The 26,838-nt window shown below is 36.1% G+C and overlaps 1 protein-coding gene and 1 long non-coding RNA gene across 2 annotated transcripts in view; one reads left to right on the top strand and one right to left on the bottom strand.

Annotated features, from left to right (window-relative positions):
• The window catches only part of MESR6 (misexpression suppressor of ras 6), a 528,133-nt gene that overhangs the window by 411,676 nt on the left and 89,619 nt on the right, over positions 1-26,838 (top strand). The window contains exon 6 of the mRNA XM_012369941.2: positions 16,856-16,971. Within this exon, the coding sequence (XP_012225364.1) occupies positions 16,856-16,971 (116 nt within the window). The remainder of the gene's footprint in view (positions 1-16,855; positions 16,972-26,838) is intronic.
• Positions 8,310-26,838, bottom strand: part of LOC136997991 (uncharacterized) — a 66,894-nt gene continuing 48,365 nt past the window's right edge. The window contains exons 2-3 of the long non-coding RNA XR_010888567.1: positions 14,971-15,003; positions 8,310-8,945 (exon numbers count right to left, since the gene is read on the bottom strand). This is a non-coding gene — a long non-coding RNA (uncharacterized lncRNA). The remainder of the gene's footprint in view (positions 8,946-14,970; positions 15,004-26,838) is intronic.

Here is a 26,838-nt window from a genome sequence, read left to right as displayed (position 1 = left end):
AGAAAGAGACGCAAAATGAAAGAGAGCGCTGGGAAAAAAAGAGAGAAAATCCCTTGTATGCATTCGTGTAACACTTTACCATGAAGCGATTGTACAAGTGGGAACGCGACCCCCATAAACCACCGTCGACCCCGCTTCTTCCTTTCGTGTGAGAGGCACGGGCTCCTTATTACCGTTGGCTTGGCGAGAAAATCAAGAAGCTACGAATCGGCATCGACATACCGTCTCTCTTAAGTTGGAGATTTGATAAATCTTTGAAAGAAATCATGGAAAAGCACGCAACGATGACTAAGATACTTTTAAAGAGCTGTAATGTCGCATTTAGATGCATCCATAATATAAGACAAACAAAATTTGCGATACATTCATGTTTATGACATATTCATTCAATTGATCCAAAACTACTTTCGAGGGAAGAAAACACATCATGTGTTTTCAATTAATGATAGAATTTATTTCAACAATAATCACAAAGTGAAAATAATAGTAGTATATTTTACGCGATTTATTTATCTCATAAACGTTAAATTGTTGTTAGACCGCTAACTTTTGGACTTTTGTCTCGGAAAGCTCGTCATTGCACAAGCTTTTATTTAAAAAATTCTTGTGGAAAATAATCGCAAAATTTTTAATTTTAGATCTCTCTTTACTATTATTACACGATACGATGGCGATATTGTTTATCATTCTAATATTATGTCTAAATTTTTACCAATATCAGCATGCAATATCTAAATTTATATAACATCGGGCCGACATTGCACCGATGCATTGTAAATCCCTACCTGATAAAGCCAGAGAAATCATGGCGTAAGCGATCATCTAAATATTTCAATATTTCCCAGTGGTGATATCTGCCTCGATGCATCCATCGTAGAGATTCCTCTATGCCCTTTGATGCTCGAAATGATTGATATTAATGCTTCGACACGATCGCCCATCAGTCAACTTGGCACTCTGCACACTTGTTCATACGCGGAATTTCTTCGAAACTAGTGGGAAAAAAATGCGAGAAAGAACGCGGTGTCGCGCGGAAAGCCCTCAAAGGAAAGCGAAACGACACACTAATCTTTCGTTGAGAAATGCACTAATCGCGATTGCACGAGTTGATAAATACTCTGAGATAGTCGCCGTTTTCGACGCTTTGAGGATACGTGTAACAAATTCGAAAGACGTTTACAACTTCGCTCCGATGCTCGATGACGCAGCGAAAAATGTTCGCGACGACACTGATTTTATGGATGCTGAAAGACTGAGAATAGGAACTGTACACACTAACGCTCCACGACAATCGTCCGCCGTTAGTTTCGATATTCGCGATATTCGTTTATGTAAAATTCATTTTTAGATTCGGCAATTCTCACATTCGTTTGTATAAAAGACGCGAGAGCGCAAAACGATCATGAAACAATCACAAAATGGACGACACTTGACGCAACTGACCTACTTACGTCAAAGATCAGACAAGTCATGGTGGACGTAATTATATAGATAATACCACCTATTAAATAATTGACGATACCATTGATTGGTGGACACTTCTAGTTCCACCAATCAGATGCGTTTCTCAAAGTCAATTGCAGTAGGTTTTTTGAACGCATCGAGATTTATGATATATAATCCATGTAATCAATATTTGACCCTTTAAGTATACACCGTTTCGGAAAACATTTGTGCAGTCGCGAGGCAAATATGCAGTCGCGAGGCAAAATAAAATAACAATTATTTTACGTTTATATATATATATATATATATATATATATATATATATATACCATATTGAATTATTGTATTCTTCATAAGATTTTGCCTTATATCAACAATTTGTATGATTCGATTTATAACTTTTTGTATTTTTATTTTGAACATTATATACAAGGTATGTTATTTTGTAAGCTCGGCATAATCGACGTGACGTCACGAGATCTAGCTTGCTGTCGCCATCTAGTTGCCATTATTATTTTGTAGAACGGGAAAACTGAACGTGAGTAAGCATTTTGCATGAGTTTTTTGTTTGTCCGAAGTGAATTTTACATAAACGAATATCGGGAATATCGAAATTAACGGCGGACGATTGTCGTGAAGTATTAATTAGCGTGTACAGTCCCTATTCTTAGTTTTTCTGCATCCGTAAAATCAGTCGCGAATTTTTCGCTGCGTCATCGAGCATCGGAGCGAAGTTGTAACCGTCTTTCGAATTTGTTACACGTATCCTCAAAGCGTCGAAAACGGCAAATCGAGCGATGAATTATCGTTATGGAACACTAAATAGTGTGTAAAATCGCAATTATCAGTTTTTCGGCATTTGTAAAATCAATATCGTTACGTCGCGTTGGATGTTGCTCGTATCGTTTTCGAACATCAGTGAGAAGTTGTCTCTGGCTGCTAAATATTTCACATCTCAAGAATATTCAAAATGTCGAATCAAATAACGAACATAGTCATGGAGAGCAGACTCGATCGCGATATAACCTAATTTAACTCTTAACCTATTTTACGGCATTTGTAAAGCAATCTCGCGTCTAAAACGTTGTGTAGAACATTGTTCGTCAAGTCTTCATTAAATATTCTTATGATGTCGGATTCTTTAATCAATAGTATTGTTTCGTGGTTTTAATAATCGGAATTATTTGGGGATCGTTGCATTTGAAAATAAATCGCGTATGTAAAAATCGGGAGTGCTATAAGTTGATCGGTCGTATCGTAAGTGATAATTTGTGCTACATGTGTGCTTGAGTGAAAGCAACGAAACGGCAGATATCGGCTGGTGAGTAAATTTTAGTGTTATGTCGCAATTATTTGTTCATGTTTTGATATTATAATAATATTGCGATATTAACTTTTGATTTAGTTTTGCGTTTCAATTTTATATTAAATAATAAAAGATATATTCCATATTATATCATAAACGTACTATCTAAAAATAATATCTAAAAATTTCAAAGACTGGAATATATTTTATTCACGCGCAAATAATTGCGTTTTTTGTAATACTTGATACATATTCTCATAATTAAACTTTTCACAAAAATTATAATTGATTTGAAATTATATTGATTATAATTGATTCTAAGATGGATTTGCAAACGAGACACATATTTATTATCATATTGCAATATTCTTATAACGATTATTATTTCTTTTTGAAATTTTATGCAATATTATTACCCCAAATAGCTCTAACATTGCTAACATTTTGCTCACTGAGTTTCTGATTTATGTTATTTAATTTTTTTCTATATTTGTTGAATCAAAACAAATATGAATAATCTTGATTCGCCATCGATGCTGATTATTTTGTCATTTACTCGTCACATGTATATGATTGTTTGCAAAATATTGATCTTTTCGCGACACCGAGTGCTACTGTGCATATCTTCACTGTGATATGCATTCCTGAACTGTTAATTACAAAGTATGTTTGCGGAAGTCTCGACAAAATAAATCCACATCATTAGTTTTATTGGCAATCGATTTTCCCACTGATCAACGTTCGTGTACGCTCATAAACGAAGATGTGTAATATAACGTATGCTGATTACGTCGCAAGTGCATTCACTCTATATATGCTGAGTAGAGGAGTTAACGATATTACAGGTTATTAATGGGACGACAGTGATCGATTAACTGCCCGAGAAAAACTGGTCCTCATTACAAATATAAGTATAATTATATCCCGCCGAATTGGTTAAGATTAGATGTGCTTTAAAAGTTGCCGCACTTAATTAGTTGCATATATTTAAGATAAACATAGCATGTCGAAAGACAATATAGCTAAAAATTATTAGATATATTTCATGATATTTATTCTGTTATAATGAATCATCCAATATTAATTGAAATATTATATGTGTGAAAATCTTTGCTCTATTTTTAGATCAATTAATCTTTATCGAAAATAATTGCAAAAAAATTTAAACAAATTTAAAAGAAACTAATTATATTAATATTTTTAAAACGTTTTTGTATTTGAAATATTATATCTATTTTAATCATATAAACGACTTAATATATATAACAACAGGTTTTTTAATGTAACTAAAAAGAATAAGTTTTAATAAACATTACAATAATGATGTAAACAATAATATACGTTTTACTTTTATATATATATATATATATATATATATTAAAATTTATTCTTTTTAGTTACATTAAAGAACCTGTTGTTATTAAATCGTTTATAAGATTAATACATTAAAATAGATATAATATTTCAAAGACACATAAGAAGTTATCTTTCTTGCTTAATAATCTCTTAGTTAGTTGTAAACATATGTTGTTCAGCAAGTTTTTCCGTTCTCGCGGATATACTTATACGTGCAGGTGTCCGGCATCGCGGTGGAAAAGATTACAAAGTAGTTTGCGTTCGCACTTGAAATTTTCCCAGGTTACAGTAATCGGAGTGAAAAAGAAAGAGAGAGAGAGAGAGAGAAAGGGAAAAAGGCGAGAAAAAGAAAAAGAGAAAAGTGGGCGGTGAAGGGCAGAGCTCAGCGACTTTATCGTTTATTAATCGTGCGACTGTGATCGATTATCTTGAGTGAGAATGGCCATTTCCACCCGGCGGATAGCAATTATGCTCGGTTCTCGGGCTATTATTACGCGGAAAGGGCCCCCGCCGGAGGAGCGGTCGTGGTCCGCGTAATCGCGGCGCGTTGTTAAAGGCGAGTCCGACGGGTCGCACCGTTCCGTGCACTAAGTCGAGATTGATTTATAAAGTATTAATTGCTAGTACAAAGATAATCGGGGGGGAGTAGCGACGGGGTCAAAAACAACACCCACCATCGCTCTCTCCATTCTCCGTGTAATTGAAAATGAGGAAGAACTTTTACCGTAATAATCGTAGTAATTCTAGATTCCCGGTGTGCAATAAAACAGAAAACGCGGAAAAAATATTGCAATTATCTAAAATCAAATAATTTATAAAAGATAAATACGAATGATAATTGTCTTAATTGTTGTTTCTTTTTTGTTCAATTACTTGGCATTACGAATGACATAATATCAATAAAAACATAAAATTAACAAATGTGAAAATAATAATGCAGTAAAAATAACAATTCTAACATCTAAGCAAATACATGTAAAGCAATCATGCCTACTTTAAGAAACGTTAAATATGCATCGTTATATAGAAAGCCGAAGGAAACAATTAATGAACAATTACGATGTAATTTATGATTATGGCGCTTGCCAATATCCATTATAAGCTAATGCTGCCTATAGAGTTAGCTAATAAATTCATAGCATAAAGGAATGCGTTGTGATTGCAGGAACTGTCTTTTCTCATGTATTAAAATCAATAATATATAGTCAGAGCTATAAATCATTATTAAAAACATACACAGTTTGATTTAAATTTTCTATTTGTATTACACACAATGTTTGTTAATTTATCCACCATTAGATTATTTTCAAATTTCAAATATATTTTATTTTATATTTAAATAGACATTTATATACATTCCTGCTGAAAAGCAATATAACAGAAATATGTGTGATGTGTAAAGAATATATCTCTAACTCGTGTTCGTTTAGCTTAACTTCTTAAACTTCCTTTCTGCTGTTACAAAGTGACGCTAAATGCACAATTAAGAGCAGCAATTATTGAATGCAAAAAAAGCAAATACTTAAAGGGTACATGTTCAGTTCGCCGACAGGTTCTAATTACAATGTGAGTCAACTGGATCCTTGGAATTGATAGTTCATGCTCTGATTCTCACGAAGTACATGCAAAATCTGCATAGGCAAAAACTATGCGATTACAAAAATTTTTAATTTATAACTGCTATAAAGAAATACTCTTTGAAAGACCGTATGTAATATATGTACTTCTATTAATAGTTATATTACTTCTAAAAAGTTTATTTTTAAGCTGCTAAATAAAAGATGCATTGATAATTATTTTTTTAATCAGACAATTAATGTCATCAAAATATTGCATTCTCGTTTAACATAATTTCACTGTTTTCCGTGTCGATATTGTAGGAATAAATAATTTTAGCCAAGAGTAACGGGAATATTCACAAAGACTTTCGAAATGTATAGAAGGCTCACATTCTCGGTATATTACAACTCATAGAACTCTCGCAACGCTCAAAAAGCCTAATTTCTTAAGATGCTAGAAATTCTGCTACTTTCTCAATGCTCACAACATACTGTACTCTCTTCTCAAAACACGTAACACATTTTGAACATTTACTCTCAATCGCACGTTCTTATATTCTCTATCGTACATTCTCAATTTTCAATCATGCATGCGTACACTCGTTGTTTTTCTTAAATCTTCAATCGCAGCTCGCTTTCATACGCTGCATTCGCTCAAAATAGTCACACCGCACAAAACAGTCATGCATCAAACGTTCCGACATTCTCTTTCACTCTCTCGCTCATTCTCTCACTCTCTCGCTCATTCTTTTACTCTCTCATTCACAATCTCTCACTTTCTGGTTCATTCTCTCACACACATACACTCATATTTTACAATACTACAATATATTCAAGTGTTGTCAATTATGCATTGCACATAACAGCAATTAAATCGAAATCTTACTTTTTTATGATTGAATAGTGATCGAAAGTAATGTCTTAGAAAACTATACAAAATAGTTCGTCTCTAATTTGAATAATCTCTCGCGATTCTGCTCGTCCGGCTTGTTACGAGTACAAGTATTAACAGATTATACAAGTATTAACCGTGTTCTTGAAGATCAGAAGAGACGGATGTCGGGAGAAAATCCTCAGGTTCAAGTTTCGTCGGGAAAAGTTTATCTATCTTTTTTCATTTTGCTCGACGCGCGCGACTAAGGCAGATCGCCAAGCCGCGTAGAGAAAAGTTTTGCGTGCATTAAACACACGTTTTCTTTACGCGACGCTATCGCGCTACACGACTCGATTACGCGAACATCAATGGATCGACGGGTACTGATAAATTTGCGTGAGAACGAGGGGAGGCTACCGATGTTCTACAGGTGCGCCTGAATTTTGATGAGTAACGATTCTATCAAGCGTCATCAAGCGAACGATCGAGGTGTAAATAAGAAACTTCGGAATAAAAGAAGTTAGTTAACACCTTTAGCAGCTGCGTGAACAACCTGTCGCACATAAATTGGAAAGTCTTGCAAAGGAAGTTATGACAAGGGAGCAGTACTTGAAATCTTACATTCTTCCGCGTTATAAAAATTATTTTGAAACTACTTATGATTTATTTAAAGTTTTATAGAAAAGATTTTAATTTATTACAAGAAAGTCTTTTTTTTTATTATTTAAATTTTAATTTATAAATTAAGCTTATACAAAGTTGAGTTAAATGGTTGTAAATTTTTATTTTGTTTTTAAAATTATTTATGATATAAATTTGAACAAATCACGAGAAAAAAATAAGGTCAATAATTACAAATTAAATTAATCTTAGAACAATATAAAATAAAAATCCTGTCTAAATTTACATGAAAATATCATATATTTTTGCTCTTGTAGCATAGCTAATTGTAAAAGGTCGATCAGAAAAATCGATACTGCAATAATTCATCTATCATAACGGAAACGAAACTTCGTGTTGCTCGCACAATACCAAATACGCAATATCTAAACGTAACGATGATTGCGCAATTTTCATTAACACATATGGTGCCGATCACTAATTATTCATTACCAATTACATGTATTGCTTCGGAAAAGATAGCAACTGTTCGTCGATACGAAGCTTTGATTTGTGGTGAGGCAATAGCCGGTTTACAATTTACTATGCATATCACACGTGCGATTGCTTGCAACGTCCACCGTAATGAAGCACATAAAACGACGAATAGAATACATCAGAGTACTTCAGCATCGATCAATAGGACAACCGTTCTACGTGCAGAATGATCCATTTCACAATACTCTTATCGATCATTCCTAATCCGCTCTGCTGCACGAACTAGTCAGATATCAAGCATCAAAGATTTAGTGAAAATGATTGCGACAATGTCGATTAAAATAAAGCTGATGTGGTTGAATACCGTACCAATTGGTGCGAGACTCAAGCAAAAGTTAATCACGTGGAAAATAATAGTGATCTATTAAACATCTATTATTTAAAAAGGCAATCTATGCTCCATTCTCCCAAGATTGATTTAATTCTTAACTGAAATTAAGTATCATTATATTCTCTTTAAGATTCTGCTTATAATTTTGACGTGAAGGAGAAAAATAACAATGTATATCACATAATTAATTACCAATATATATAATATATAAAATTATGTAGCATTAATTTATTTTATATTACAATTTACAAGGAACTCACAAATAAAAAGTAATATATTATTTTTGTATAGTTTTTAATGCAAACTAAAATATACATTGTTATCGAATTAATGAGCTCTGAATAATTTAATTAAAATTTATCGCTTATCTATGCTGGCTCTCTCTATCTCTCTCTCTCTCTTTTTTTCTGTCATTATTAACCGTTATATCCATTTAAAATAAACTATTACAGCCGTTATTTGTAAGGCTATACCGACTCGATTAATGATCTGCGCGAATCGTTTTCGGAATTCAGGTAATAAATGATATATTGACGCTATTCACGTAGAGAACTCGCAAATACAAATAAAGGTGACTGAATTATAGATGGTCGACGGTATTAGCTGTTCGACCTCGCGCAGCCCTCCGAATGCTCGTGCGGCAAATTGAAACGTTACACCGCTCGAAGGCGCGACTTTAATCCGCGCCAGCTCGTCGCTGATTAATGCCATCAAATCGAATCATCCGGCTGTAGCTGCATCTTGAGGCTACACGCCAAGGCTCTCTTCCTGGAGTCCTTCGCGAGAGATGATTGCCTCTCCTGCACACGGTATCAGCGCTCTTCTTTCATCTTCGTCTCGCGAACCCGTGGGAGCGTTAGTCGACCGTTTCTTAGTTGTGTGCATGCACACAACTCGCATGTAACATTCTGAAAACTAAAATCCGCGAATGTCTGACGGACGAAAATCAATATTTCCGCGATAATCAATTAAAATGCATGATAGAATATTTTATATATCTAAATTGATGATGAAAGGTAGTAGGTTTTTTTAAAAAATGTGGCTTCTATATAAGGTATTCTTTCTGAAAATAAAAAATGTTCTGCGTTAAAAACTGCTAGACTGAATATATTGTCTATCATTATAGGCACTTGTACGTTGATTCATAAATAAGAGCCAATATTCGCGTAACAGTGCAATTGCACAAGTATTATTCCGCAACAAACATTACCACAGCATCGTTTATTTTTGCCGGAGTATAATATTATTAAAAAAAAAACGAGTTTATGGCACGAGAGGCAGTGGGAGTTGCAATGTGAAGGAGTATTCGACTACTAGATTGCGATATACAAATATTGTGTCTGGTACAATGAAAGAAAATAGCATTTGTTTGAAAATGACTCTTATACGGAACTGGAATCAAATAATCGTGACAATTGCGTGAAAGACGATGGTTACTTAACCGAAGCCCACGTGGAAACGTGCCGGGATACCATGACACCCACGCGAAACGAAAATAGATTTACCTTACGACGTTTGAGAGTGTGTGGAGCTTCAAGTTGAATTTGACTAATATTTACTAGAAGGATAGAAATAAACTAGGAAGAATCGTTAATTTGCGAAATAGCTGTGTAAATACTTGAATCAGTGAGTTTTAAGTTGGAAAATAAGTGCAATGTTATGTACTTTCGGAAAAAAATATCTGGAAAGATAAGGTGACCAATCATAATTTTATATCTAAGAAACATTGCTTGATCATTAGTTTCATGGAGTAAGCAATTAATGGAAGTAATTAATTATCTTTATCTCATAATTGGAACTGCTTATATATAATCTTATTTGCAATGAATTTCATTTAAAACCGGAAATGTTATGAAATTAAATATTTAAAAACTATACTGAAACGTTCCTTTTGATATTGTCGGAGGATATTCTAAATCGCACAATTGAATCCGATCTAACTTCAATTCAATTTTCAATGTAGACACAGAACAATATAACTTTCGTCAATGGTCACGTTTCCATTGTCGCGGATAAATATATAGAACATTTTTACGTATTTATTGAAATCTGAATTCATCAAAATTATATTTGTTCAAATTCCTGCTACAAATGAAAAAGATATTCGTGATTGATCATGTTATCGAGAAATTTTATGTTATAAAATTACAAAATTTGTAATATCAAATTTTTTATATACTATAAATATTAATTCGTACTGTTATCTTCAGTCATTATTCAATATTACTTGTAAGTCTCGTAATTTTTTGAAAATGCGTGGAAAACATATAGATATAGATATCGTGTTATTTATGGAACAACGATAAACATTTAATAGTAGCGCTTAATCTTTTATCATGCCGCAGCCGGAGAGCGGATGAAGGCGCGATTGATGCGATAGAAAGAGAAGGAAAATCTGCGACGTGGAAACGTCGATACAGATTTCCGTGAAACTTAATCTCGGTATCCTGGCATTTATTCCACTTGTCTCTCGAATCAGTCACGACGATCTTCACGATCTTTCATAGGTGCATAAATCACGCAGAGAATACTCGCGACCGTTTCGTCTCGCGGCGACCTTTCAACCGAGCCTTGTTTGCGGAATTTATTGTCTTACGTCACACACTAGAGATGTATATGTGTTTGTTTACGCTGTGGAACATCGGCTATTTTTTTTTTTTTCATCGGGATGCCGCGCGATGTGATCCGGCACCGTCACGAAATCGTCGACGTCGTTGAATTGATGTTCTATTAAAATTCCGATATATCCGCGGACGCACCGCGCCGCGTCGTTTGCCGTCTTGCCGTAGAGACGCGGCGCGAAGGCGTGAGGTTAAACGATGGACAAGGCGATAAGGCTAATGAGCTGTAACGATCCTTTCCCCGCTTTATCCTCCCCCACCGTCGACGCAGTTAACCTTTATCCGTGCGCGATTTTCAAAGCCCTTGTTAAACGCCGACTTTCTCCGCGAGAGCCTTGCCTAATTTCTTAGTGCCCGAGGATTGTACCAGCGTCCGCGTTTATGGGCGAACATACGGATAATTGTTGCGCATAACCCGGGGTTCTCTTATAATTGGTGCTCTTTATCTGCCTTAATAGCAGTTTGCTGAAAGTTAAATAAAAATTTCTTGTCTATACGTGTATGACGAGTACGCGTATGTTTTGTTTGCAATTTATATTTATAGAACGTAATTATGAAGTAATTAATTGGCCGAGGTAACGATGACGTACATTGTTATTTAATCCCTGTAATTTGTTACTTTTGAATCAACGGTGACATGTTTGCTATATGATTAAACAACCTTCTTATTACGTGAAGAATTAAAAATGAGACTCATCTACCGCATTTTAAGACTATCATGCATAAAGTTTGAACAGCGATTTAGCGAACCGTTGGAGGCACGTAATAATTAATGGATATTACATTAGCATATTAATCCTTTACGCGGCTGTTATCGTATAATTTATAAAAACGAATTTTAGAGCGGCGACTCTTGTAAAGCAGAAATAGGAGAACGGTAGAAATAATCACGTTCTTCCCGTGTTTCATTCCGCATCTCCCTCGCTTGATGCCGTAAGATGAAATTCCAGCGGCAGCATTATTCGCACGCAACCCGCCTATTTATCCCACTCGCTATCGGCCTACACGCGCCCAGAATGCACTCACATAATGTGATTATGCTAATGGCCAATACGGCTGGAGGAGGGCGGTATTGGGATATCCCTATGTCATACTGCGATCGACAATAATTATTGGAAATGACCCATCAATCTCACTCCGTTTCAAAAGCGATCTCGTACATTATTATTAAGAGAGGATTTCGGTACACAGCACCCGCCTTATTCTTATCAATTTTAAAATATTAGGAAGCAAGTAATTAATACATTTCGTATTTTCTTCTTTCTTTTAACAAAGCTCTATATATATAACGTTGTTATTTATATGACAAAATTACGGGAATAAAATTATCTGAATTTGCATCTCGTATTTATAAATTTTCTCCGTATCTTTAGAAATATTATTTTATGATTAAAGTGGCAAAAAGTTTCAGTCACAAAACCGATACGGAAGGTTCCACGTGCTTAAGTGGCAAAATTGCAAATTTTATTTCGTGGATTGACACCGCACTCACTTTAAACGGAAGTAGGATATGACTGCCGCGCAGCTCAAAAAAACAGTATTCTTAGTTCCCCACGAAAATCATAGCAGCGAATCGCGGTAATTACTTCACGTCGCCGGTAACCACGTAGCTGTTACGTTTCCGTAAACTACAATTACTACTAATTCAACAGTGGACACGGTAAGATTTAACCGAACCGCTGTTTTCGTTGCGCAGCGGACCGTCCACTCGGCAATTACTACGCGCGCGGGTATATACTTCTGAAAATAACCATCTGCTTAAAGTAAAAGTAAACGTACAATCCCACCAATTTTTTCCTGTCACTTTTGCATCGCAAATATACTATACGACATACGTGTGTGTATGCTGTACGGAACGTAAGGATAAAACGAATCGGACAATAGTCGCCGTTTAAATATCTCAAGGTACGTTTATCGGGACCGCTTATTATTGCTAACAACTCGTTATTAACGTTTTGCGGTGCGTAACCGGCATGGTCGTGAGTAGAAAACGACGCGTGGAGTTTCAATATTTGCGTAAGTATATTTTACAATATACACGGAAAGACCGTCTCATGCGCGTTTACTCGAATGTAACTCGAACGCGCGTACCTTTTTCTCGCCCTGTTATGCGGCGCACGCTCGAAATCACTTCGCATCTTTTAACGTACCGCGAGCGAATTTATGCGCGCATCCACTTTGGCGCCTACGTGCATACTGCCGACGAGCGCACGCGGCGGGCAGAAATACGAATACGTATTCAAGAAATCTCAGGCAGTTTTCTCTGCAACCGGGCAGAAATTACTTTGTTGTAAAATTTAAACGATACTGGAATACCGTGGATAATGTCAATTGGGCATTAAAATTCGTAAATATGAAAACGCTATTGTGAATGTATAAAAATTATAACAAGAAGGAGAGAAAACTCTTGCACGCTCGAAAATTATAATTGTAATGACATTTTAATTGTTATTTTACATTATTGTTTGTTATAATTTTGCACCATAACTTTTTTGACGATAAAATTTAGATGTTTATTGTTATTACATAGGTATTATATTTTTTACCGTCTCTTTTCATTCACTATTTCAAAGAATTATTATTTAGAAAATAAGTTAAATTATAACATGATAAATTGTTTTTTTTCAATCGTTGATAAAAAGGAAAGGAATTTTGCTAAAAAGACTAAAAGGTCCTTCCTGAGAATATCATTCTTTTTCTATCTATCGGTGCAGCTTCGCTTCGAGTTGGCGGTATTTCCACGCAAAGAGAGTATGTAATTTACCGAGTGATAATACGAAACCTGCGTGTGTGTATAAAATAACTTTTTTACAACGATATAAATATTGAGGATTAAAGTTGCAATCCGACTGTACGAGCGTACCATCCTATACAGCAACTGTTCCCGTCCCGTTAATGTCGTTAATTAACACCGTAGCCGCCGTCACCGTAGCTAATTGAACACGCCCCTTGGCGCAGGCAATCTTCTTTGAAAGACGATTACGAAGTCGATGCACCTTCTTATCAGGCTGTATATTCGCTGATAAGCATCGTGTGTGCACTCTTGCGGGACGGACGCATCGTGCCGGTTGGATTAGAGAAGATCGGACGGCTGCAGTTGTAACGATCGACAGGTCTCGAAATTAAGTATTAGCGTTAATTACGCTCCACGTAAATAGCGCTCGATACACCTGATGTTACAAACCGGCCCCGAAATTGTTTCTCATATTGCGTTTGCATAATTCATACGGGCGCGTATCTTATTCCGTCTATATAGTATACTCTTCGCTGAATTCTTTCTCATTCTTCGCGTTATAGACACCGAATCGAGTCAATCGTTTATCGCGAGACTTGAAATTTATATATGTATTTTGCGTTAAATAATTTGAGATTAAACAGCGAGTTTAAGCGGAAGTCGAAGCTATCTGCGCACTAAGTCACATTTCAATTAGAATTTGTGGTAATAATAATTACTTTAATCTCTTCTTGCACTGCTTGTAACAAACGTAATTATTGAAATCCAGGAATTGAAATCCAGCTTTTCCTTGTTCTTGTCGACCGAATATTTTCTTCTCTCTTAGATATACAAACGTGTGTGATCTTAAATAGCCTAAACTCGTTTTGCAAATCTCTTCTCGTATTTTATTATAATTACTTTAGATGGGTTTTATCGTTCTCATTAATATTATTAATGTTTTAAATAATTTTTTGTCTCTTGTTTTACATTATCGTATCAAATGTACACAAGTTGCGATAGCGTTTTTTTAATTTTTCTTACGTAAGAAACTACATCATCTATCACTTTGATCGAAATGAATATTTTTAATATAGAATATCTTGCTCTACGAAAAAATAGAATATTTTTCGTAGAACAAGCGCAAAATGGGAAACCTGCCGTGCACGCTTCTGTGCACGAAGATGAGAGCGTAGGGATCGTAAATCGAGATGGCTGCTTCTAGGTGAATAGGATATATGACAGCATTGTGGTAGGAGAATAGCGCAAGAGAAAGTCATGACAGAAATAATCTTGATGGCATAAGTCACTTGTTTTCAACTTTTCGTTAGTTCGTAAATTTACTCTTGCCGTACAATTTTGAAATCTAATGGAAATAAAATTATATTTTGACATAAAAGGACATATATAAGGATTTTTACAATTAATTACCAATTGATTGACGTAATTACTAAAACGTAATATCGTTGATTAGGTAATTCTTTTGCAAGATTATAATAATAAATGGAGAAATGAGAGATTATTCTATATATTATTCGATAACTAATTATAATATCATCTAATTAAGGACAATTTCGCAAAAGCATGCATTGCACATATAACTTACTATTCCACAAATGGAGAAATTTTTCTTCGGTATCTGAAATCATAAAGAAAATATGATTAATCTCAACGATTACAAAAGCATTATATAATTAAACGGCAAAATGTAATGCATTTAAAAGAGAAATTCAATTAGACTGCACGTAATAAACGGAGTAAACGAGTTTTCTATAAAGAGACTCTGTCGCGCCGGTACTCCCAATGACTCTTACAAATACGGTAATCGTTGGATCGAGGGCGATAAATCAGCTGCGACAAATGGGAACACACCTATGGCGACACTTTCTTTATGCTAATTCTCCAAGTAAATCGCGCATTCGCCGTGATCCGCCGTTCTTTCCAGACAGAAAACGGTGGTTGGGCAAAGCTACAGTATTGCGACAAGACGATAGGAGACGACGTGGGAGAACGGGCATAGAAGAATGCGTAATTGTTTTGAAAGAGACCGAGCTTCGTCGTCGCCGCCGCCGCCGCCACCGCCGCGCCGTCATCATCGTCGTCTTTCGTGTGGGATGTGTGAAAGGCGGCCTAGCCTGCCGACGCCGAGTATAAACGACGAGGACAGGTTTCGTTTCTTTCGCCGTCCACATATCCGCCATTCCGACCTCTCTTTTAACGCGACACGAGAAATCGCCGGTCTGTAATGGACCATTAAACGAGCAATGCGCGTGATTTTCGATTTATCTTAAAAATAGAAACGACTGATCGACGAATATATTTCCTAGAAAGTACGACGTGATATATTCAGATGGAATAGTTAGTATAAAAATTTGATGATTTACGTATAAAAAAATCGATTAATCGCACCAATCGAATTAAATATCGACATACTTACCATTCCTACCATATCTAATTCCATTCGGAAATATTCTTAGAAATCCTAAAAGAACGTTTGAAGTTAAAAGTAGAAAAGATAGATTTCTTCGTTAAAATTCTCTCCTATTTTATGCTTGAAATCAAGAAAATTCTCGGTAAATTTCTGTAAATTTCAAATCTTTGCCTGTGGGATCACGGAGGTATTTCTGAAGGAATTTTCTACCGCGGAAGTATCCTCCGTCGGCATACTCGGTACTTGATTCGAAATTTTGAAACAAGATATATCCGTTCGCGAGAGGTAGTCGAGTGGAGGCATCAACAATAGGGATTATCAGCATTGGCTGAGTAGACTTCAGGTTGATATTGGTCTCTCGAGTCCCGACATATTGTAATCACGCGGATATATTGTGTTCGTGCAATGCACGTTCGTCTATCTTGCGTCTCTCTTTCTGCGTACTATTCTATCCACTCTTCCCTCCTCTACATCCCGGGTACCGTCTTTCGGTCTCTTTCTTCGCGTTCGTCCATTTCCCCCAGCCTCTCTACTCGACGATCAATGCTTTCCTATCCTACCGATAACTCGATAATATTACACGCGAAAACCGCTTCCGACGTGCTCGCCCAGTCAGCGAGCCACTTGTGCGAGCAAATAACCAGTTATCGGAAAACCGATTTTATTTTCGAGGAGCGGTGGTTCCGATTTTTTTGCTCGCCCACGCTACTCGACCCTCCTCCTCGTTCTATCTCTCGCTTTCTGGTCTTCTTCTTATTTTTTCTTTTAGTTTTGCTCTGTATCGTGTACAGTGGAGGACAAGATTGGCACGATTAAGGTTGAACGACGCAATTCTCTTTCTAAACGATACTGTATCTTTTTTTGTTAATCCTTTGAATCTGTATTTTCAAATTATTCCTAAATGCGGATAAATGAAAAGTACTTGAATACTTTTTCGACTATAGTTAGCACCCTGCATAATATTGCAACAAAATTTCTTAAACTTGATCAATTATTACGGAAAATTTTTATTATCCTAATATCATGTTTTCATACATAATATTGTGATTATGTATTTCAGATTCTGAAAGAGTCCAGAGAAGAGAGGAAGAAACAGCTCTCGGAATTGGAGGAGATTTTCACACATTTATCACAAAATCGTTCTCTAAAAGGTTTCGACGGTGAGAAGACAGCAATGTAAGTTTGCATGATACTTTTTATCGCATTGCATGATTTTTTATAAGATATACAAAAGGACATGTAAAACTAGTATATCAGTGACTATAAAAATATTTATCAATGTTGTTGCGTTACCGAAAGTGTGTATATAAGATATAATAATTACATGCAGTAAAAAACACAATAAAACAATAATTTTATTCATGTGTTACATGAATTACATAAAACAAATTTTATTTGATTAATTGGCATTATTTAGAATAACGTAAAGTATACAATTTATTTTTTATTATAAAAATGATTACTTGAATTCAAAATACTTTGCTCTAGCATATAAAAAGTCGAAATTCGATATCATATAATATAAATATTTATATTTTTATCGTGAGTTTCATATGCAGTTTCGTAAAAATCGTCGTGGTTATCCGCGATAAAGACGCCAATGATATAGAAAAGAAGGAATCAATTGTACATGGAATCAATTGATTATGCGATTGCATCAACGCCCGAGATTTAGCGCGACAAAGCAATTTCTTCGTCGTCTGCTTTATACTAGAGCCTTTGCGCCTTTCTATCTTTAGTGCATCCTAGATCAATCCTCTCTCCTTCGATACCGGATCTACTTCAAGTACCGCGACAAAACAAACTGAACGTTTGAACGGTTTGCTGCGAGAATAATCTAACAAGGAAATATATATCTTTTTTGCAGTGCATGTCTTTTTGTTGTCTTATTGCTTTTTTTTCGTAATTTATGAATGTAGTTAGAAAGACTCGTAATGTGATTTAACGCTTTACTGGAGTACCTGTGAGTACTTTTTAAAGACCGAAGTTAACATGATATTTTAGACTTATATTCGATTAAATCTATGACATTTATAATACTCGATACTCGAAAAAATAATCATTCCGCGATGAAGATATTTGAAGATTATGCAAATGACAAGTTAGATCTAAGATTACTGGTGTTACCACGCACCTGCTACTTTCAATTAATATCAATTAATCTCTCTCGTGTATCGCGATTAGTTAGGCCCGTCGTCTCTCGGGGAAGATATCGCAAACCTATTTCCGGCAAGGGCATAATACTATTATGCGCGAAATGCAATTGATTATCTAGAGATTGAAAGTACATTTAAGCGTGTCTGACATTTACGTCAAATGTAGATCATTGATAACTAAAACTGCTGACGGTAAAAAGTCATTAAAAAATCGCGATATCGACTTTATCTTGACTTGATTATACCTCTGTCATGCGAAAGTTGTAACTGTGAATATGTTTGCAACTATATACGATCTGGAATGTCTTTACTGATACAATACCGCTTGTGACCTGTAAGATTATGCGATAAGAACAATAGAGTCATAAAGCTGTCAAGCTGGAACTTATAACAAGATATAACACTTAAACCAAAATAAATGCATGCAGTTATGTAAATCATAAGTTTTGCAAATCACATCATCTGCTTTGTTGTACATGTTGAAATTCTGCTTTCTGCTGCCAATAGACTTTCGAAATATTCAGACTGTGTTCAATTTAACTACAATATTTATAATATGCAAAACGATCTAAATGTGAAATTCCATAAAAATTTCCAATCAAGCATCATAAGAATGATATTTTAATTCTGCAAACGGATCGCAAAATATTTGAACTTGTGTATTAACTCGTGAAAATATCTGCACTTAAATCATTTTGACTAGTAATCGCGAACTATCACGGCATACAACAAAAATTATTCGCAAGGTCATGCAATTTAAACGCATACGTATACTCTTGTCGTCGATAACGTTTTCGACATCAGCCCCGTCGACTCGTTTCTCTCGAACGTGCGTATAAATCCCTTTATGAGCGTCGTGTCACGAATTCCCGGCTTGTCGTCGATTTTATTGCATGGCGGATTGCTTGGTATAGTCGCGGCTTTTACGCCGCTGGATAGAAGTATCGAAACTTCCGGCATTCCATCTGACGATGCGCGGGGGAGCGGTTCCCAACGCAAGGTGCATACGCGCGCCATGTCGAACGTGTGGCGTGTGCACCAGACGCATGGATGCGGTATAAATGTATACCTCCGTATTGTATAAACCGTTTCGAATTTAGCCTGCCGAAGTGCATGACGATGTTCTTTTAACGGGTTGAGTGGCTACAATACTAGCCGCAACATTATAGAGTTGATATTTTCATACTGATAGGATGTTTACGTGCACAATTCTATGCAAATCTTGATTCTTTTTTTTATGTGATTCTTTTTATTGACAGATGAGTAAAAGTACAAAAAAGTATCCAAAGAAATAACAAAAACTTGTTAAAAATATAGCATTATAAAAAATCGAGATATTAGAAAAGTAATATTAAATTTTACATTAAAGATTTATATTAAATTTTGCTTTATTCTCAATCTTATCAGTTTAACATAAGATGTTTCAAATGAGTAAAATTTGTTTTTCTCATTTAACAAGATTTTACTTAATGTAACTAGCGCAAAAGTACAAACTACAAGTTAATCAGTTGGTATTATTTGATTTTATGACATTATCCTGTGAAAGGGAAAGAAACTTTTCTTTATCATGTGAGTGCTTCAATGCCAGTGGCAATGAATTTAGAAATCCGCGTGACTTAAAGCCATATCTCGATGCGGTGATAATTGTCACGAATTAGTTCTCTAAATCAACCGCACGCCCCAACATTCTCTACCTCGATTTCCCCCTTTCGCACTTATCGCCGACAAATGGCGTCTCTTTCCTTCCTCTTGACAATCGCGTGATCGTTTGGCGTAAATAACAATTAAATGAAACGCATTAAACTGAACACATTCCTTATCTACTTTTCTTATTCTTGACCGGTGGATTATTGTAATCATCATAAATTCCACTTACTGGTCGACGATACGTATAATGATCGATAATTAGATGACAAATCATCGCTTCACGAGAAATTCGTCTGGTCTCTACTTTTGATCAAGTTTTTTTTTCCGAATAATGCAATTCTGAATTCAGAGCATTTTTATTAATTTTTAAAATAATATTATAAAAATAATGGATTTTTGAATATAATAATCTAATATTTATCGAATTAATATCAGAATTAATTATATAGGTTGAACGAACGATTACGAACGAACAATATCGAAAAACGATATTACACAAATCTAATTAAATCTGTAATGGGCTATTGCAACGTGTAAAGTCAAATCGATAATGAATCTTACATTGCAATTTCGAGATAGATAACTTTTCGATAATCAGCGCGAGAAAACGATAAATTTCTTCCAAATTGGGCAATCAGATGCAGGTGTATTACAGGTGCAATATCTGTCGCCAGGTATGACTACGCACATGGGGCAGGTGATTGTCGACAGAATCATTCCTTTGTGATCTAGAATTAATCTTGATGAATTGATCTTGGTGTAATACATTGGCATCGCAGTTCATCGAAGTATTCCTTTTCGCATGTCCAGATACCATCGTTATCGCGCTTTACTCGGAGTCCGGACAGGGCGCAAAAATTGTGTCGCATATAGGTGTAATATTATATCGCATGTACATTAATTACCGATGGTTACGCATAATAATCTATAAATAATTAATTAATTAATTGATAGAAACGGTTGTTTTATCTATGACGGCAAATGCTGATTCGTATATAGAAAGCAAATATAGAAAAATTACATAGATAGAAGATACGAATATAGCAGATTTCATCTTCAATGCAACCGACAATTAATTCTTAATTACCAATCCATATTGCTTCTTATCATTGATCATTCTATAGCCAATTCACCACAGACGTACTCTGCAGAATTTATTCCCACCCGTTTTGACTTAGCATTAGGTGCGACATAGCGGTACATAGTTGCCGGTGTGATAAAAATCAACTCCATTTCCCGGCGTCGAAGTCCTTTAAATGGAAATGATTTCCATCGTGGAGGAAATGAGTGCATGTTACCGTTCCTTATCGGGGGAGATTAATTTTAGCGAACGCCGCGAGAGCGATACGCAGACGAGGATTCTTCGTATAGGACGAGATCCCGGCATTCTGGCGCGATTGTACGTAGAAACCTCGTTGCCTCGTGAAACAATCATTATTCCCGGCAGATCGTCTGCGTTATTGAGCAAGAACGGGACTTCCGTCGGGGAATCAGATACCCGGCTCGCATGTGCAACACGGTCAGAAGATGCGCACACCTAGGAATCCGCCTACCTCTCCGCGCGTACCTACCTACCTACCTATCTACCTACCTGCGATTCCCCGCGTGCATCCGTGTAGGAAGCGTCTGTGCACAGATTACAAAGTGGATATTGGTTGCATGAGCTGCATTTTCTATGATCTGTGCAGTAGTACAGATGGACCAGGATTTAAGGGTACCCTCACAACGACCGGAGCGGTCTTAAAATTAAGCTTTCGTATCGCATATATTATATAATCAAATGTAGAAACGCGAGTATCGAAGCGTATTTTATGAGACGGTCTTTTACAAGATAACATGTACGATTCTCTTATGCCAGGTTGTAGTTTTATTTTAACAATATCGAAGGCAAACTACTCTCATTTGGGAAGCAAATAACGTGTATCGTGAATGAGGAAAAAATATCTTTCATAAGAAGTATGCTTTATGTATCTCTTGGATAATCTTACTGTGAACGTTGCTTATGACTAGAATCGACCGACACATGTGAGCCCTATCAGAACCTAGGTGGAGAGCCCATGGAAATTGGCAATTATCGCAACCCATAACTAAAGGCCTTAGCCGTGTGCGCTATCGAGACATAAGGTCTGCACGCGGTGTCGGGGGTCGGCGAGTGCAGGGTCATTATGCAATAATTAGAAATTAAAAATTGTACGCGCCGCGTTGCCTGCACTTCCCTTCGCATTAGCCGTCTCTATCTAGCGTGTGTTTCTCCTTGCATTAGAGCCTATCCTCCATCCTGTTGTCCGGTATACCCTGCATCACGGTCAGTTCGTTGCAGTTAAGCGTATCGTCAGCTGGCGAATTGCATTTCTGCAACGATATCTATACGGCGGGTTAACGAACCTGGCGCCTACTACGTACCCACCGTCCCTAGTTTCTTTTACGATGCAAAACGTCGAAGAGAAGAGGCAAACGCATCAAATTGCCGCCAGACCTTACACGTAGGTAGCAGCGGCTGGTAAACATCGCTTGAGGAACTGACCTTCTCTTCACCGAGCCTCATTATACCTCGGTTTATCTTCTTATAGCGTAATGCGCGGCCGAACGCGAGATCGATGGCTTTCAACAGCTTCTAATAAATTTGCATCTCGTGCGCACGATTGTTCACTGCTTGCTGACCTAACGCCACAAATCATACTTGACCTCGTAATGTTTTTAGTTGCGTTATTATTCTATCCAGAAATAAATATCATTTTTACATATTAGTAAATTAAGAATTTTGTGAACATTGAAGTCAAATAACATAGAACAAAAATTTGCACAACGTTAATTATTCTTATGTTGCGAAAAAATTTATGATTAAAAAAAGATATTGTGCAGTTATTATTATATATATATATTTTTAGACATTTATGCTATCAATTCTTTTAACTTTCGTGGCAAAGAGAAAAATTTTGATGGCCGTTATAAACCATCAAGCTTGTTTTCTTCTAAACCGAATGTAAAATTATTACATATTAATTATCTTATTTCATATTTTATTTTTAAATATAAAATATTTAAAAATATGTATCTGAAAATTTGATGTGTGTCTGATCTATAAATGTATCGTTATTAAAGAAACATAAACAAGGTCAGCATGTAGTATATTTTTGCCGAGGCAAGCGTTAATCTTGGAGTAGCGCGCAAATGGTAAACAACTCTATAACTTATTACAAAAATATTCGTGAAATAAGAAATAGTGCGCGTGCTGGTGCATTTTCTTTTACGATGCAGTTAGAACACGAAGTAGTTAGTTGAAGAGGTCGCAAGTTGCAGGTGTATCTATCCGCGGCATGATTTCCATGTGGGAAAGAAGGTTCTCTTTTTGCTTCGAGTAACGCCCAAGAAACTGGTTTCTACCTTCGACTTCTTCTCCTCGTTCCTAGATCCTACCTTGGACCTTTCTCCTTCCGCGCCAAGAGTCCCGGAATCCAGGATTTTACGAGTTTCTAATGAGAAGGAGTTACGTTAGCATGCAGTGCAATCGCGTGAACGACGCGTTGTACCTCCTTGGTACATTACATTCACTAAGACGAGGCACGAAGCTATTTCTGCCTCTTCGACAGATGCAGGATGCGCACGAAAAGCTTTCCAACATTCCTCGAAAATTCCATTAAAGGCGTATACCCTGGCAGTCGATCGCTTCCGTCGACCTCCAAACAGTAGGATTTAAAATTAATTTGTTTGTCGTCAATAGAGATTCAGAATAGCAAATTTCACAAAAAATTCATCGACGCAGGAACACTATTAAAATATAGACCTTAAGGTTTTTAATTAATTCATTGGATACTTATTAATGATAACGAGAATACAAATAATCCGCGCATGGCAAGAAAGTCCTATTGGGGAGAAAAAAAAGATCTTGTCGCCTCCAACGGTTGATTGTATCAGCTTTGATCGTATTAATTAACCCTGTGATTACATGACAGCGATTGATTTAATAATACATTTCAACTTACTCTTAACTTCCACATCGCTTTTAACTTAAATAATTAACTTTCTGTCGCTCGTAAATCAGATATCTCGGCTGCAGGTGCATGCCTGCGTACCTCATAATACCGTTATGGAAGATCTTTTAAAAAATTTCTTTCTTTAATCAACAAAATATTAATTATATGAATTTGTGCGTATACATACGAATTTATTATAGATATTGGTTATATATTATTTTTTGTATCAACAGTGTTGAACAATTAGTTTTTTCAATTCAAGTTTATATTTTGCTATATTTATTATTGGCACATACGTGCATTGCTCTAAAAAATACTTATGAAAATATTTTAATTAAAATTATTATCAATTCTGTCTTGATGAAAATATATGCATTTTGATTTCGTATGTATTTGCTCTATATGTATATTAGCATTTTAATAAATAAACAAGCGATAACGCAAGATGATAGTCATAAAATGCGAGGAATGTACATACACACCTTATGTCTTATAATTACGAATCGCAAGTACCGTGGCATCTGCATCACATTACAAAATAACGATTCGATTACGGTTAATATATGAAAATGGCGTAAGTACAGGCTGCACTCGGAATCGAAACGTAGCGTAATTTCATTCGATTATAACTGGCGGCCCTTTATCCGCCAGCCGCGTCCTGTGTACGATCATTCGATTAAAATTACATGAAAACATTACTCGGGCCGATCAGCAGATGCGCAGTAGGAACGAATGGATTTCAAATGCATGAGCGATCCAAGGCGTGTTTGTCTTCCCGTAGAATCGCTCAGACGCATGCCGACGTTGCCACAATAATTGATCCGCGATAGAATCAGTATCAGTACCGCGCAAAGTCACTCCGGATGATTGGTCATTACCGGTATAACGCTAGGAATTTTTTTCTCGGTCTTTGTGTGTCTAAGGACATTAAATATCAACTTAACTGATGAAACGATATTCACGGAGGGCATAGAAATTTGTATACATGCGAACAAATGCACAAGCATCTGCATTTAAATAAAAGCTGCGGCATAAAAGTTCATTATTTCGAAACTGCAATCGAAGAGAGATAATTACGTTAATAATATTTAATTATTTGAGTTATTTTTTTATATTTAATTAAAATATTTTATATTTGATTTCTACAATGTGAAGACAAAAGTAAAAAGAAAATTGAGAATATTAGGTTAAAAAGAAGATTGATATCAATTTTATAATTTTATATGTGTAATAATAAATTCTGATAAAATATTTATGAAGAAATTTGGGAAGAAACTCTTGAAAGCATATAGCTTCGAACGTGAATTACATTATTTCGATATAAAAATTGTTTTCGATTTATCGAGTAAAAATGCTCATTCGATATTAAAGAGTCTGTTAATCTCTCGATCGAGTTATTACATGATAAATCAGCTCAATTTGATAAATTACGGATATTGCATCGCTCATATATCGTCACTTTGTTTCTGCCCCTTTTTGCTCAATGTTCTGGCATATGTATTTTATGTTCAATTAATTCTACTTTGATTTAATTGAGTCCATTCCGCAACGATCGCCATGCAAACGCTTCCTGATTACAAATCGTACAAGAAAAATGTGAATGATATTAATATTTATACTATCACATACGCGGTATTCCCAGAATAAAAGTGCATTAATTATCAATGAGAACATGTTTACCGATATCATTTCAACTAAGTGGGCGCTCTGTAGAATTCGTTTCAAGATGAGAAAACCGCTATACCATCCAGCTGCAGCATATTTATAAATTAATCCGCATGCCATTTTTATAATCGGTGAAATCAGGAGATCATTGGCGATATTGCGATTGGCAATATTCCTAACACATTACATATAACAATAATAATATTAAAACTAATTTGATATCAAGTATTGTTTTATATGACAACGTTTGACATTGTTAACTAACAAGTGCCTATAGCTGCTAAAATTGCTACTTGACAAAATGGGATGAATCCAATTTGCATGCCTACAACGGATGCACGATTGTTATTTGTTATTTTCCGCATATTGCAACCGATTTTTCTTGCCGGCGTAACAAGTATCACTTACTGTGAGGGGTGCGGGAGCGATACTGGATCGACAGACAGTCGAAACGGTAGTTTCAAGTATGCTTGAAAATAGAATGAAATTTAGTCCTAAGCCGATCATGACAAATTAAATCCATTCAAATAGCAGGAACGATCGTACTGTAGAGTGCTCGCTCGAGTGAAACGGAAGAGTGATGTTACGAGGAATGCAATTTATTATGCAATATGAAAAAATATGATCGTCGATATATATTTGACATGGTTATGAATACATTTAGCGAAGGCGATACACCATGCGAGTTTTATCTTATCGCGCATATTAACATACAGGTCCACATGGTACAACCACGACGATTATCAAAACATCATACGATAATTAGATATGCGTTCAATAAATTATACACGAGTAGTGCCGTGAAATGAATTTCACACGATTAGATTGTAGCGAGAAGCGAACAGAGGCGAAAATGAGTCCACTTACAAGATCGGAGATTCGACGGCTCGCAGTGATACGGTCATTTATTTCCTGTTGCGAAAGTATAAATAACTCTAGAAATAAAAACATCTAATTATATTAATGATATCCTGAGCAACCAATCATTTACGCAATGACAATTTGTGGTAATTTAATTTTATTTATCGATAGGAAGCACGCCACTCAGACTGAAGTGCGATTAGGTTAATTTGCATAAAGCTTTATGCAAATTAACCTAATCGCACTTCAGTCTGATTAAAGCTGCGATTGGAAAAATAGACGATCTGCAAATACGAAGCTAACACCGTATTTTGCGACTCGTCGATTCGAAAAAAGCTCAGAAGACGAATCGAGCTCGATGGTGGAGTTACAAGCCGATACAGCAGCTAGACAGTCATGAATTCCGATACACAGACGTCACGGGGACGGAATGAACGTTTACGACAACGATCCTCTGCCCGTAGTCGAGCAAAAAGCCACGAGAGCGCGACGGTGATAGGTTCGGCGCCTCCGGTTGTCGCGAATCCCGCGGATATAACTTCCTATTACCGAGCGATGTACGATGAGACACGGGAGGGTGGGAAGGGGTGGTTGCGCGAAGGGTGGCTCGAAAAGGGGAGGGGGGAGGGTGGGATCGCTCGAGCAGAAAGGGTGTCTCGTGTGCCAAAAGAGAGGCGTGCATTAGGAGATTGTGTTCGACAGTTGTTTACGACTATCTCCTAACCGCCGTTTTCCTCGTC

Source organism: Linepithema humile, chromosome 2 (genome assembly GCF_040581485.1).
Source record: "Linepithema humile isolate Giens D197 chromosome 2, Lhum_UNIL_v1.0, whole genome shotgun sequence".
Lineage (NCBI taxonomy): Eukaryota > Metazoa > Arthropoda > Insecta > Hymenoptera > Formicidae > Linepithema > Linepithema humile.
This window is presented reverse-complemented; position numbering and strand designations above follow the sequence as displayed.